The sequence below is a fragment of the Ranitomeya imitator genome, chromosome 6 (genome assembly GCF_032444005.1).
Source record: "Ranitomeya imitator isolate aRanImi1 chromosome 6, aRanImi1.pri, whole genome shotgun sequence".
Classification (NCBI taxonomy): Eukaryota; Metazoa; Chordata; class Amphibia; order Anura; family Dendrobatidae; genus Ranitomeya; species Ranitomeya imitator.
The window spans coordinates 562,472,389-562,486,640 of record NC_091287.1 but is presented as its reverse complement, the minus strand read 5'-3'; the positions used below and the strand labels follow the sequence as shown (position 1 = coordinate 562,486,640).

Genomic DNA, 14,252 nt, shown 5'->3' with positions numbered 1-14,252 from the left:
TGGTTGCGGACATTGGCACCCCTTAAAACCGGGTTCCCTTTTTTTATTTTTTTTGTAACACAAAATAAATTTGTTATATTTTTTTTAAAAAAAAAATTTTGGTTTTTATTGTCTCAAATAAAGTTTGCACCAAATCACACCTTGCGCCGTACACACAAATCGTGTCTTTGTAACACCAGATGTGCAATGTGTGACAATATTATCTCTATTTTTTTTAACATTTTCTTATATGGCTGTCGTTCATTGTACTCAGATGTTACAAACACAAACAGCATTGCTCAATATGTCACGTTTACAAAGTACCATCACACAACGATTTCAGTATGGATATAGTTGTTTTAACTTTGTCTTTTCTGAAATCGTAAAACGATTGAGCCCCTGCTGTGATTTTTTGGTTATCAGCAAATGATTTGGAATATTTTTTGGGTAACTTATCAGAAGCTGTCATTGTTGGATTGGTGAGTTCACACCAATCCAGCGATGTCTTTGTTTTAAACAAGGGAAAATTGGGTAGTGCACTGTTTTAATCACTGAAATAAAAAGTTTACAATACCCCACTAATATAAAAAGGTGTCTACCAAGTCCCTCGCCGTCATCTTTCCGCACTGACACTGTGATTCCCGCCCGTAAAGCTGAGCACACCGTTGCCTTAAACGCTGTGCTGTGCTTTAGGGCTGGCACAGTACGGGAAGCTGACGGCGATGGACGTTTCACACACCGTAGTGTAAAGGTACCTTCACACATAACGATATTGTTAACGATATCGTTGCTATTTGTGACGTAGCAACGATATAGTTAATTAAATCGTTATGTGTGACAGCGACCAACGATCAGGCCCCTGCTGGGAGATCGTTGGTCGCTGAATAAAGTCCAGAACTTTATTTCGTCGCTGGACTCCTGCTGACATCGCTGGATCGGCGTGTGTGACACCGATCCAGCGATGTCTTCACTGGTAACCAGGGTAAACATCGGGTAACTAAGCGCAGGGCCGCGCTTAGTAACCCGATGTTTACCCTGGTTACCATGCTAAAAGTAAAAAAAACAAACACTACATACTTACCTAACGCTGTCTGTCCTCCAGCGCTGTGCTCTGCACTCCTCCTGTACTGGCTGTGAGCCGGAAAGCAGAGCGGTGACATCACCGCTCTGATTTCCAGCTCACAGACAGTACAGGAGGAGAGCAGAGAAGCAGAGCGCAGCGCTGGAGGACAGACGGCTGTAGGTAAGTATGTAGTGTTTGTTTTTTTTTACTTTTAGCATGGTAACCAGGGTAAACATCGGGTTACTAAGTGCGGCCCTGCGCTTAGTTACCCGATGTTTACCCTGGTTACCGGCATCGTTGGTCGCTGGAGAGCGGTCTGTGTGACAGCTCTCCAGCGACCAAACAGCGACGCTGCAGCGATCCGAATCGTTGTCTGTATCGCTGCAGCGTCGCTAAATGTGAAGGGGCCTTAAGGTTTTTTTTGTAATTAACATTACATTAACAATAGTAAATATCGTGAGTGTGGCATTACACAGATTGCTCTTTTTTTGTTGCTGGGGAGCTGTATGTGTGACAGCTCTCCAGCAACCATGCGACAACTAAACAACGATCTCGGTCCAGTCGTATCACTGGTCGGTATCGGTGGATAATAGTTTTATTAAATGTACCTTAAGAATATTGTTCAGGTGAGATGGAAGCAATGTTGACAGTGTCACCACTATTTGACTCTGGACGTATTATAGCATCCTGAGTACAATAGTGTTCACTCTGTAGAGTTTAGCAAACATGATCGTCTCCCTCCTTGTCAAGCCTTGTTCCATATGCAAATAGTCTGCAGGATTAATAATGGTTGACAAGGTGGGAGCCGATTATGTTATGCCTCAATACTATGAAACACACAAATTTTGTGGCACACACATTAGTACTTTCAATAAATTCAATAAATTTCAATAAATTTGGATTTTTTAAATTTTATTAATATGTATAAACGTATGAAATTTTTTTTTTTAAAAACTGAAAGGCTCAAGAAGTGTATTTGAAAACACAACACATTATACATCCAGGGAACATTAAAACAATAACCATAGAATCACCATACATAGGATGGTTAAATGATGAACACAACAGTGTTTACATGACATCATAATAAAACATACAGAATTACACCATTTCATCTTGCCATGAAACACGGCCAACATCGGAAACAAAGTATGCAGCAAATTGGTCCCTCATATGAGCAATCTCCACAGTTGTCCGCAGAGGATGATCTTGATAATCAGGCAATGGATTTTGTATGTGTTCATCGAGTTCCACGTTGACTCTCTCTTTATCAATAATAAAATTGTGGAGAACCACACACGCCTTCACCACCTCATCCACTGTCTCAATTTTCAAATTTATAGCGGATCCTAATATACGCCATTTGGAGACCAGGATGCCAAAGGCGCACTCCACAGTTCTTCTGGCCCTGGACAGTCTATAATTAAATATAGTTTTGGTACGGTCCAACCCACGACTGGAGTACGGTTTCAGTAGGTTGCCACTCATTTGAAAAGCCTCATCACCAACAACAACAAATGGCAGGTCCGGGCCGTCAGTGTTGGGAAGAGGTCGTGGATGGGGGAAATTAAAATTGTTATTGTACAATCTTTGGCCCATATCAGACTCCTTAAATGTCCGTGAATCATTTGCACGACCAAAGGCTCCAATGTCCACAGCGAGAAACCTGCAGTCCGCACCAGCAATTGCCATCAGCACAGTGGAAAAGTATTTTTTATAATTATAAAAAAGAGATCCACTTCTTGACGGCTTGGTAATCCTAATGTGCTTCCCATCCACAGCTCCGATACAGTTAGGGAAATCACAAACTTTGTGGAATTTTTGGGCGTTGGCATGCCATATTTCTTGTGTAGGGATGGGCAAAAATTCCTCCCGGAGGTTGTCCCACAATGCGCGGCATGTGTCTGCAATAATACCCGACAGTGTTGAGACTCCAATCCGAAACTGGAAATGCAGTGATCTCAATGTCTCTCCGGTAGCCAGGAAACTGACAAGAAGAAAAATAAATAAATATAATTAATTTAATTGTTATGAATGAATTTTCCATTTTTAATTACAATCCCCCACCCCGCAAAACAAAAACATGTTAATTTAAAAAATGGCTAGAACATATAAATCCTTCACATTCCATTACGTACCGTAGAGTCACCAGCAGACGCTCCTCAGGGGAAATCGATTTACGGAGCTGCGTGTCCTGCCTGGAAATGGTTCCTTCCACCAGACGCAGCAGATATCGAAAGCTGTCTTTTGTCATCCTGGTGTATTCTAAGTATTTGTCCTGGTTCTCATTTAATTCGCCAAAAAGACAATGGTACGCTCCACGACTCTCTCGGACTTCCACTATAGGGTGAAGCCAAAAACGCCGCCGACTCCTTCTCCGTAGTTTGTCTCTTCTCCTCTGTTCATGACAGGCAAAAGCATAAGCTATAGCAAGGGCTAATTCCAGCTCAAAAGTGAGGTAGATACTCTCCATGGAACGATCCATCTTGATGCTGTATGGTTGGAAATAAGGTATGCGGGGGTATATATACCACTATGACATTAATACCCACCCCCATCTACCCATTGGTGACATTATCGATTGTCTAGACACTAGACCCACCCTCTTCTATTCATTGGTGGTGTTATCTAGTGTCTAGACACTAAATTGTGGCTCAAGATCCAATCAGTGTTTGCCAACGCATGCGTCGTAAAACGCTGCGTTTTTTGGTAAAACGCACCAAAAACGCACCGAAAACGCTGCGTTTTACGACGCATCCGTCAGACGCTTGCGTCATAAAAGTTGCGTTTTTGCGTGCGTTTCCGATGCGTCGTGCGTTGCGTCGGCGACGCAGCGTCGCATGACGCTAATGTGAACGTACCCTTATAGTGAGGCTGTTGGCGGCTCTTATAGTGAGGGTGTGGGTGGCTCTTATAGTGAGGGTGTGGGCGGCTCTTATAGTGAGGGTGTGGGCGGCTCTTATAGTGAGGGTGTGGGCGGCTCTTATAGTGAGGGTGTGGGCGGCTCTTATAGTGAGGCTGTTGGCGGCTCTTATAGTGAGGGTGCGTGGGGCTCTTATAGTGAGGGTGCGGGTGGCTCTTATAGTGAGGGTGTGGGTGGCTCTTATAGTGAGGGTGTGGGCGGCTCTTATAGTGAGGCTGTGGGCGGCTCTTATAGTGAGGGTGTGGGCGGCTCTTATAGTGAGGGTGTGGGCGGCTCTTATAGTGAGGGTGTGGGCGGCTCTTATAGTGAGTGTGCGGGTGGCTCTTATAGTGAGGGTGTGGGTGGCTCTTATAGTGAGGCTGTGGGCGGCTTATAGTGAGGGTGTGGGCGGCTCTTATAGTGAGGGTGTGGGCGGCTCTTATAGTGAGGGTGCGGGGGGCTCTTATAGTGAGGGTTCGGGGGGCTCTTATAGTGAGGGTGCGGGGGGCTCTTATAGTGAGGGTGCGGGCGGCTCTTATAGTGAGGGTGCGGGCGGCTCTTATAGTGAGGGTGCGGGGGGCTCTTATAGTGAGGGTGCGGGGGGCTCTTATAGTGAGGGTGCGGGGGGCTCTTATAGTGAGGGTGTGGGCGGCTCTTATAGTGAGGGTGCGGGCGGCTCTTATAGTGAGGGTGTGGGCGGCTCTTATAGTGAGGGTGCGGGGGCGGCTCTTATAGTGAGGGGGCTCTTATAGTGAGGGTGCGGGGGCTCTTATAGTGAGGGTGTGGGTGGCTCTTAGAAGAGCCTTTGTGGTGAGGAGCGGAGCACGGAGCGATCACTTGGCGCTTGTGTACTTGGTGACGGCCTTGGTGCCCTCGGACACGGCGTGCTTGGCCAGCTCTCCGGGCAGCAGCAGGCGCACGGCGGTCTGGATCTCCCGGGAGGTGATGGTGGAGCGCTTGTTGTAGTGAGCCAGGCGGGAGGCTTCCCCTGCGATGCGCTCGAAGATGTCGTTGACGAAGGAGTTCATGATGCCCATGGCCTTGGAGGAGATGCCGGTGTCGGGGTGGACCTGCTTCAGCACCTTGTACACGTAGATGGCGTAGCTCTCCTTCCTGCTCTTCCTCCGCTTCTTACCGTCCTTCTTCTGAGTCTTGGTCACGGCTTTCTTGGAGCCCTTCTTGGGCGCAGGCGCAGACTTGGCGGGATCAGGCATGATAATGACAACAGAGCGGTCTCAGCACAAGTGAGAAGAATAATGATCCTGCGCCTCTAAGAGCGGCGGAATTTATAGCCCGGCCATGCAGATGAGCGCTGCTGTCAGACCGCCGTGCTATTGGGTGATGATATCATGTGACCAACGGGAACGTCAGACGCTCCGCCCACTGCAGCTGATTGGTGGTTTCCCAAATCATTGCTTCATCTTTGAAGCTGGGATGCTGTATAGCGCTGTAAAACCCTGTATAATGCTGTATACATCTAGATAGTGCTGTGAAGCTCCATATACCGCAGTGCACCCTCATATAGCGCTGTATGTGTTCATGATCTATCTATCCATCATGTGCTGCAGTATGCTCCAATATAGTGCTGTTATTCATCTGAATAGTGCAGAGTACCCCCATATACTGCAACTTACTGACAAATGACTGTGCCACATTATACAGACAGTTACAGTGCAGCGCCCGACATGTTACACTCCATATAGTGCAGTAATATCTCCAGATGGTGCTGGAAACCCCAGCTAGTCAGCTGTGCCAGGACTGTAAACCCTGCAGCGTGGAAAGCTGTGAATTCAGTGAGATGTTACGGTAGTAGCCGCACCCAGTTTTCTAGGAAGAGCCGGCTTCCCTCAGGAGCTTTGTCCCCTGTATAAACTGCACTTATCCCTCTTGTGTGTGATCTCAGTAACATGAAGGCGGATCAGTCACTTCAGCCATGAATCTCTGCTCTGTGGTGACCGCAGTACAGTGGAGCATGGATCGTGCATAGTGACCTCTATATACCGCTTGGTGCAGTGTGAGCAGACACTAGTGTGAACCATCCCTAGATCGGCGGTGCGGCTCTTAGGAGGAGGATGTGGGGGCTCTTAGAAGAGCCTTTGGGTGTGTGGACAGATGCGGAGGAGCGGAGTTTACAGTCCTGGCACAGCTGACTAGCCGCTTCCTGGATCTATGGGGAAATGGCCATTATCTGCCCCAATCACTGCACAAAGTCCTCCTTCAATAAGGGCTAATTTCCACTGATCTGCAGATTATTATGAGGCTGAGTTCTGCGAGCGACACAATCTGCACTGACAGTCTGGCGGGTGAGGGGTTAATCCCTGTCAGTGCTTCTCCTCCGCTCCATCTGCACAGGCGGAGGCTCCTCACTCACCGCTTATTATCCTGTGCGGATCCCCTGCGGTGTCCGCGCTGATCCTATCACAGCCCGACTGAGACAAGTCTCCTATGTTCTGCCCGGAGCCTGATGTGACGCGGCCGGGTCCCGGGACACTAAGGAGTTAATGGGGGCGGATGTTCCTGTATCTGGGATTGGTCGGCGCCTGTGGAGGTCTCTCGCTCATTGGCTGATGACAGATCCGTTGCTGGTTTTGAATTTCCCGCTTATTCGCTGTACCCTGTCCGTCGGATTATTACCGGCCCCTCTGCTCTAGCGGCGATCGCTGTGTATACCGGTGGGGGTAGCTCTACCCCGCTGATAATACCGGGTCCTGTCCTCCCAGCTGTCTGCCCCCGAACACGGGGATCGGTCGCCAGTATTATTCTGAGGAGGTTATAATAGTCTTCAGAGGCGCCATCCATCCGAAACATTACTGTCCAGGACGTGGTCATCACATAGGAGTCTCCGTACCCGGTACACGGGGCGTCCATCTATCCAGCTGCCTCATGCCGCCACATTCCCTGTACACGGATCTGATCAGGAAATCATCACTGCGGATATATCCCCCATAAATCCATGGGGAGCAGACGCGGCCCCAGTATGTCAGGCCCCGGGAGTATACAACTAGCACGTCCCAGGCTGTGGCCGATACTACAGGCAGCCGCACAGGGGATATTGTGCCCTGCAGAGACGCTGAGCCGGATACTAATCAGCGCCCAATAAGAACAGGATCTTAAATGTCTAGACAGAATATTCACCTGCATTTGGAAACCGCCCGGAACCCTCCTGATTAGAGCTGGAGAGGGATCTGCTTCGGATAAGCAGTTCAGTCTTTCCACGTCAGGATATTCTTCAGAAAAAACTGAATGTGCGGGAATATGGTGAAAAAGACCGTACTCCAATACACACACGGAATCCCGGCTACAAAACAGGATTTTGCAAATACGTCTCACAAGCAAAAGCAGCGACAGAACCATTCGCCCACACACGGCATCAGAGGACGTTACACGAACTGCGGATCAGGGTCAGAACCACCATCCGCCACAATCATTTGGCAGATGGTAGTTTTCGACTATTCAGTATTCGGAGGGTAAAGTCGGGACCGATGAGTGTTCTACCAAGATTACAGAGACATCACCAAAGCAGAGAAATCAGATCCTAGCAGTCAGGTGCAGCCGCTCACTTAGAAGATGTGGGCGGCTCTGAGAAGAGCCTTTGGGGTGAGGACAGAAGAGAAGACAATTAACCTCCGAAGCCGTAGAGAGTGCGGCCCTGGCGCTTCAGCGCGTACACCACGTCCATGGCGGTGACGGTCTTCCTCTTGGCGTGCTCGGTGTAGGTGACGGCGTCACGGATCACGTTCTCCAGGAAGACTTTCAGGACGCCGCGAGTCTCCTCATAGATGAGGCCGGAGATGCGCTTGACGCCTCCTCTGCGAGCGAGACGGCGGATGGCAGGCTTGGTAATGCCCTGGATGTTATCCCGGAGCACCTTCCTGTGCCGCTTAGCGCCGCCCTTCCCGAGACCTTTCCCTCCTTTACCGCGACCAGACATCTTCTGCAGTCAGTGAGCAAAAACAGATTCCTGAGACGCACGGACTGCTCCTTTATATGGAGGAAGAATGGACCAGAGAGAGAACTACAGAGATGACGCATATCCGAGGCGGGGCTTTCATAATCTACATTAGCTCCTCCCTTTCTCTGCTGATTGGCTAAATACTAAACTGTAAGGAAGTTTGATTTTCCCGCTCATTGCTCAGTTTCTGCAATTATCTTTCCAGCTTCTATTATGTGCAATTTCCTCCCCTTATGACTGAGGGTATCCCAAATATTGTCATTACTGTTCCAGATCATGGTGGATCATACCCTCCACAACAGATGATGCCCCCAGTTACCCTCCACACAGTATGATGCCTCCTACATAGTAAGATACCCACACAGCAGGATCTCCCCACAGTTACTGTGTGGGGGTATGAAACCCCCGGTAACTCCCAAAACAGTATGAGGCCCTAAGTCACCCCCACACAATATGATGCACCCACAGTTACCCCCTATAGAGTGTGATACCCCCAGAGCGACCCAACCTCAGCGTAATGCAATGATAGACATTTGTTCATTTTCTGATGAAGAACTTCCATAAATGGAGATTTGGAAGGACAAAAGAAGCAAGTGAAATTAGAAGAGATCTTCCATCATTTAATCACCGGATGATGATATGTTCATTTATGCCGTTACCTCATGTACCAATTACAACCCAGAAAGACATTTTTATGCATTTTTTTTTAATATATAAAATATCATGCTTTAATGCAAAATTACAGGAACGTGCCCATAATTGTAAAGTACAAATTATTAGTTTGTTGGTGTTTTTTTTAATTGTTCGCCTTAATGTAATAACTTTACAAGCAGCAAGAGGGTTGAAAACCAGTGTAACAGAAAAATAATCCCTACTACATCACCCTCCATAGTGCCAGAGGCATTTACCTTATATACTCGAGAATAAGCTGAGATTTTCAGCCATTTTATTAGGCTGAAAGTGCCCCTCTCGGCTTATACTCCAGTCATTGTCCCAGGGGGTTGGCGGCTGTCACATCATACTCATCATGCGCGTCCTCATTGGTCTCTGGGAAACACGCCCCCTTGCGCTCCACTGGTTATTTCATGAAATAAAGTGGCCAATAAGGGTTGATGTGTTTGACCAGTCATTGTTATTATTCCCGCCCAGTAACCCCGCCCCCTGAAGTCCCCTCCTCTTCCGTGATGAGTCTGTCCTCAGATCACTCATTTGCCGCTGCTGGAGCATCTGATGTATCTGCGTTGAAATGTCCCCGTGTATAGCGCTGTACAGTGCAGCTCCCGCAATATCGTCAGATCACACCCACCCCCCATCCAGAAACTGCGCCCAGCATCAGTTATATTAAAAGCATTACAAGTAAGAAAACTGATCGTACAGCTCTGCGGGGAGGTGGTGACACTGATCATACAGCTCTGCGGGGAGGTGGTGACACTGATCATACAGCTCTGCGGGGAGGAGGAGGTGACACTGATCATACAGCTCTGCGTGGAGAAGGAGGTGGCACTGATCATACAGCTCTGCGGGGAGGAGGTGGAGGCACTGATCATACAGCTCTGCGTGGAGGAGGTGGAGGCACTGATCATGCAGCTCTGCGGGGAGGAGGTGGAGGCACTGATCATGCAGCTCTGCGGGGAGGTGGTGACACTGATCATACAGCTCTGCGTGGAGAAGGTGGTGGCACTGATCATACAGCTCTGCGGGGAGGAGGTGGAGGCACTGATCATACAGCTCTGCGTGGAGGAGGTGGAGGCACTGATCATGCAGCTCTGCGGGGAGGAGGTGGAGGCACTGATCATGCAGCTCTGCGGGGAGGTGGTGACACTGATCATACAGCTCTGCGTGGAGAAGGTGGTGGCACTGATCATACAGCTCTGCGGGGAGGAGGTGGAGGCACTGATCATGCAGCTCTGCGGGGAGGTGGTGACACTGATCATACAGCTCTGCGGGGAGGAGGTGGTGGCACTGATCATGCAGCTCTGCGGGGAGGTGGTGGCACTGATCATACAGCTCTGCGGGGAGGAGGTGGTGGCACTGATCATACAGCTCTGCGGGGAGGAGGTGGTGGCACTGATCATACAGCTCTGCGGGGAGGAGGTGGTGGCTCTGATCATACAGCTCTGCGGGGAGGAGGTGGAGGCACTGATCATACAGCTCTGCGGGAAGGAGGTGGTGGCTCTGATCATACAGCTCTGCGGGGAGGCACTGATCATACAGCTCTGCGGGGAGGTGGTGGCACTGATCATACAGCTCTGCGGGGAGGAGGTGGAGGCACTGATCATACAGCTCTGCGGGGAGGAGGTGGAGGCACTGATCATACAGCTCTGCGGGGAGGAGGTGGTGGCACTGATCATGCAGCTCTGCGGGGAGGTGGTGGCACTGATCGTACAGCTCTGCGGGGAGGAGGTGGAGGCACTGATCATGCAGCTCTGCGGGGAGGTGGTGGCACTGGTCGTACAGCTCTGCGGGGAGGAGGTGGTGGCACGGATGGTACAGCTCTGCGGGGAGGAGGTGGTGGCACTGATCATACAGCTCTGCGGGGAGGAGGTGGTGGCTCTGATCATACAGCTCTGCGGGGAGGAGGTGGTGGCTCTGATCATACAGCTCTGCGGGGAGGTGGTGGCTCTGATCATACAGCTCTGCGGGGAGGTGGTGGCTCTGATCATACAGCTCTGCGGGGAGGAGGTGGTGGCACTGATCATACAGCTCTGCGGGGAGGAGGTGGTGGCTCTGATCATACAGCGCTGCAGGGAGGAGGTGGTGGCACTGATCATACAGCTCTGCGGGGAGGAGGTGGTGGCACTGATCATACAGCTCTGCGGGGAGGAGGTGGAGGCACTGATCATACAGCTCTGCGGGGAGGAGGTGGAGGCACTGATCATACAGCTCTGCGGGGAGGAGGTGGTGGCACTGATCATACAGCTCTGCGGGGAGGAGGTGGTGGCTCTGATCATACAGCGCTGCAGGGAGGAGGTGGTGGCACTGATCATACAGCTCTGCGGGGAGGAGGTGGTGGCTCTGATCATACAGCTCTGCGGGGAGGAAGTGGTGGCACTGATCATACAGCTCTGCGGGGACGGGGTGGTGGCTCTGAAAAGAGCCTTTGTGGTAACAGAACAGGGGCTGCAGCTTATTTCTTGGCCGCGGGCTTCTTGGCTTTAGCCGCCTTCTTAGCCGGACCCTTGGCAGTTTTGGGTTTGGCCGCCTTCTTAGCTGGACTCTTCGTCACCTTCTTGGGCTTGGGCGCGGCTTTCGGCTTCTTGGGGCTCTTGGCTGCTTTCTTGGCGGCTGCTGCGGGCTTCTTGGCCTTTTTCGGGCTCTTCTTGGCCGCGGTCGGAGCCTTCTTGGGCTTCTTCGGAGATTTGGCGGCTTTCTTGGCAGCAGCGGGTTTTTTGGGTTTGGCCGCAGCTGCTGACTTCTTCTTGGCCACTTTGTCCTTCGTCTCCTGCTTCTTGTTCAGCTTGAATGAGCCGGAGGCGCCGCTGCCCTTCACCTGGAGGAGGGCGCCCTTGGTGACCAGACCCCGGACGGCCAGCTTCAGGCGGCTGTTATTCTTCTCTACATCGTATCCTCCGGCAGACAGAGCCTTCTTCAGGGCGGCCAGGGACACCCCGCTGCGCTCCTTGGAGGCGGACACGGCTTTCACGATCAGCTCGGAGACGCTGGGGCCGGAGGGTTTATTGCTCTTCTTGGCGGCGGATTTCTTCGGCTGCTTCTTGGATTTGGCGGCCGGTTCTGCGGGAGGGGGAGCGGCGGCTGGCGCGGTCTCTGCCATCATGTGCTGCGGAAGCAAAATGAAAATATTTCCTGATAGGAATAAAAACACTGAGGCCGGAGCTGGAGGCGCCTGTTATATGTACAGGCTTACAGCGCACTGATTGGCTGCTGAGCTGCACCGTCCTGAGCTTCTATTGGCTGACACTGGACACAGGCCCCGCCTCCTCCCAGCTGATTCCGGTTGAAGCTCCGCTCTCCCCTTGTGCTTCCCTGCCCGGGATAAAAGCCCTTTACCGGCTAACACCGGACAGCAGAGCGCGATTCCTCCGTCGCCTCCCCTTCTCCAACATCTCCACCGGCCATTTGTATCCGTCACTAGCAGATATGCCGGGAAAGAGCGGAGAGGAAATCCCGGGATCATCGCCGCCGTCCTCCCGATCTGCACCTCACTGTGTACCGGGGAGATAAATCTGCTGCGGGAGATCGTTCCTCCTGTCCCCGGCTCTTGTCACCATCACAGGGATCTTTACTCCAATGTCTATCGTACAGGAAGCTGATTGTACGATGTGGGGACGAGCTGGAGCTGCTGAGAACCCAGAAGGGTAACACAGGCGACGGCCTCCGCTGACTGCCCCCTCCCTGACCTGTGATATCACTGTACCCCGTATGTGCAGAGTATGGGGGACACGTGTTCCACATCAGTGGATGATCCACATCGGGGGCTGATTGCAATCACCTGCCTGATATCGAGTCTTACCCAGTGTGAAGCTGTGACCGCTGCGGGCTGTGATGGAGGGAAGAGCTCTGATAATAAGGCGACAGCTGCACCGTGCGACTCCCCAACCAAACACATGAACATCTCCGGGGAGACAACTGAAATATTAACGGATTCATGTGACCCCCACTATTGTGCAAAAGGGGAATATTGGGAGAAGAGCGGAGACACAAAGTCCAGCGTCTACACAGAGAACACAGCTGTATATAGTATATAGTGCACAACATCACATCTGCACAGCCCAGATCAGCATTGTAATAAGTGTCTACAGTGTGTACAGTATATTCAGCAGAGTGTACAGTATATAGAGCAGAGTGTACAGTATATACAGCAGAGTGTACAGTATATACAGCAGTGTGTACAGTATATAGAGCAGAGTGTACAGTATATAGAGCAGAGTGTACAGTATATAGAGCAGAGTGTACAGTATATACAGCAGTGTGTACAGTATATACAGCAGTGTGTACAGTATATACAGCAGAATGTACAGTATATAGAGCAGAGTGTACAGTATATAGAGCAGAGTGTGCAGTATATAGAGCAGTGTGTACAGTATATACAGCAGTGTGCACAGTATATACAGCAGAGTGTACAGTATATAGAGCAGAGTGTACAGTATATAGAGCAGAGTGTACAGTATATACAGCAGAGTGTACAGTATATAGAGCAGAGTGTACAGTATATAGAGCAGAGTGTACAGTATATAGAGCAGAGTGTACAGTATATTCAGCAGAGTGTACAGTATATAGAGCAGAGTGTACAGTATATAGAGCAGAGTGTACAGTATATTCAGCAGAGTGTACAGTATATAGAGCAGAGTGTACAGTATATAGAGCAGAGTGTACAGTATATACAGCAGTGTGCACAGTATATGGAGCAGAGTGTACAGTATATAGAGCAGAGTGTACAGTATATAGAGCAGAGTGTACAGTATATAGAGCAGAGTGTACAGTATATAGAGCAGTGTGTACAGTATATACAGCAGAGTGTACAGTATATAGAGCAGAGTGTACAGTATATACAGCAGAGTGTACAGTATATACAGCAGTGTGTACAGTATATAGAGCAGAGTGTACAGTATATAGAGCAGAGTGTGCAGTATATAGAGCAGTGTGTACAGTATATACAGCAGAGTGTACAGTATATACAGCAGAGTGTACAGTATATAGAGCAGAGTGTACAGTATATACAGCAGAGTGTACAGTATATAGAGCAGAGTGTACAGTATATAGAGCAGAGTGTACAGTATATACAGCAGTGTGCACAGTATATACAGCAGAGTGTACAGTATATAGAGCAGAGTGTACAGTATATAGAGCAGAGTGTACAGTATATACAGCAGAGTGTACAGTATATACAGCAGTGTGCACAGTATATAGAGGAGAGTTTACAGAATATAAAGCAGAGTGGTCAGTATATAGAGCAGTGTGTACAGTATATACAGCAGTGTGCACAGTATATACAGCAGAGTGTACAGTATATAGAGCAGAGTGTACAGTATATAGAGCAGAGTGTACAGTATATACGGCAGTGTGCACAGTATATAGAGGAGAGTGTACAGTATATACAACAGAGTGTACAGTATATAGAGCAGAGTGTACAGTATATACAGCAGTGTGCACAGTATATAGAGGAGAGTTTACAGTATATAAAGCAGAGTGGTCAGTATATAGAGCAGTGTGTACAGTATATACAGCAGCGTGTACAGTATATACAGCAGTGTGTACAGTATATAGAGCAGAGTGTACAGTATATACAGCAGAGTCTACAGTATATAGAGCAGTGTGTACAGTATATACAGCAGCGTGTACAGTATATACAGCAGTGTGTACAGTATATAGAGCAGAGTGTACAGTATATACAGCAG

The 14,252-nt window shown here is 49.6% G+C and overlaps 3 protein-coding genes across 3 annotated transcripts; all 3 read right to left on the bottom strand.

Annotated features, from left to right (window-relative positions):
* Positions 1-1,970: 1,970 nt before the first annotated feature.
* On the bottom strand, positions 1,971-3,902 carry LOC138643195 (uncharacterized). The gene is made up of 2 exons (XM_069732038.1): positions 3,181-3,902; positions 1,971-3,029 (listed from the first exon to the last, which is right to left on the bottom strand). The coding sequence occupies exons 1-2, from the start codon at positions 3,525-3,527 to the stop codon at positions 2,144-2,146; spliced, it is 1,233 nt and encodes a 410-aa protein (XP_069588139.1). The 5' UTR covers positions 3,528-3,902; the 3' UTR covers positions 1,971-2,143.
* An 875-nt stretch (positions 3,903-4,777) lies between these two features.
* On the bottom strand, positions 4,778-5,158 carry LOC138641549 (histone H2B 1.1-like). Its single transcript, XM_069729012.1, has one exon. It carries the CDS (start codon positions 5,156-5,158, stop codon positions 4,778-4,780), a length of 381 nt encoding a protein of 126 aa, XP_069585113.1.
* A 5,824-nt stretch (positions 5,159-10,982) lies between these two features.
* LOC138641548 (histone H1B-like) lies at positions 10,983-11,714 on the bottom strand. Its single transcript, XM_069729011.1, has one exon. The coding sequence runs from the start codon at positions 11,669-11,671 to the stop codon at positions 11,024-11,026; it is 648 nt and encodes a 215-aa protein (XP_069585112.1). The 5' UTR covers positions 11,672-11,714; the 3' UTR covers positions 10,983-11,023.
* Positions 11,715-14,252: the final 2,538 nt, after the last annotated feature.

Coding starts and splice junctions, on each gene's coding strand:
- LOC138641548 (XM_069729011.1), bottom strand. CDS start 11,671: ATGATGGCAGAGACCGCGCCAGCCGCCGCTCCCCCTCCCGCAGAACCG.
- LOC138641549 (XM_069729012.1), bottom strand. CDS start 5,158: ATGCCTGATCCCGCCAAGTCTGCGCCTGCGCCCAAGAAGGGCTCCAAG.
- LOC138643195 (XM_069732038.1), bottom strand. CDS start 3,527: ATGGATCGTTCCATGGAGAGTATCTACCTCACTTTTGAGCTGGAATTA. Junction 3,030..3,180: donor CGTCTGCTGGTGACTCTACG/GTACGTAATGGA, acceptor TCTTCTTGTCAG/TTTCCTGGCTACCGGAGAGA.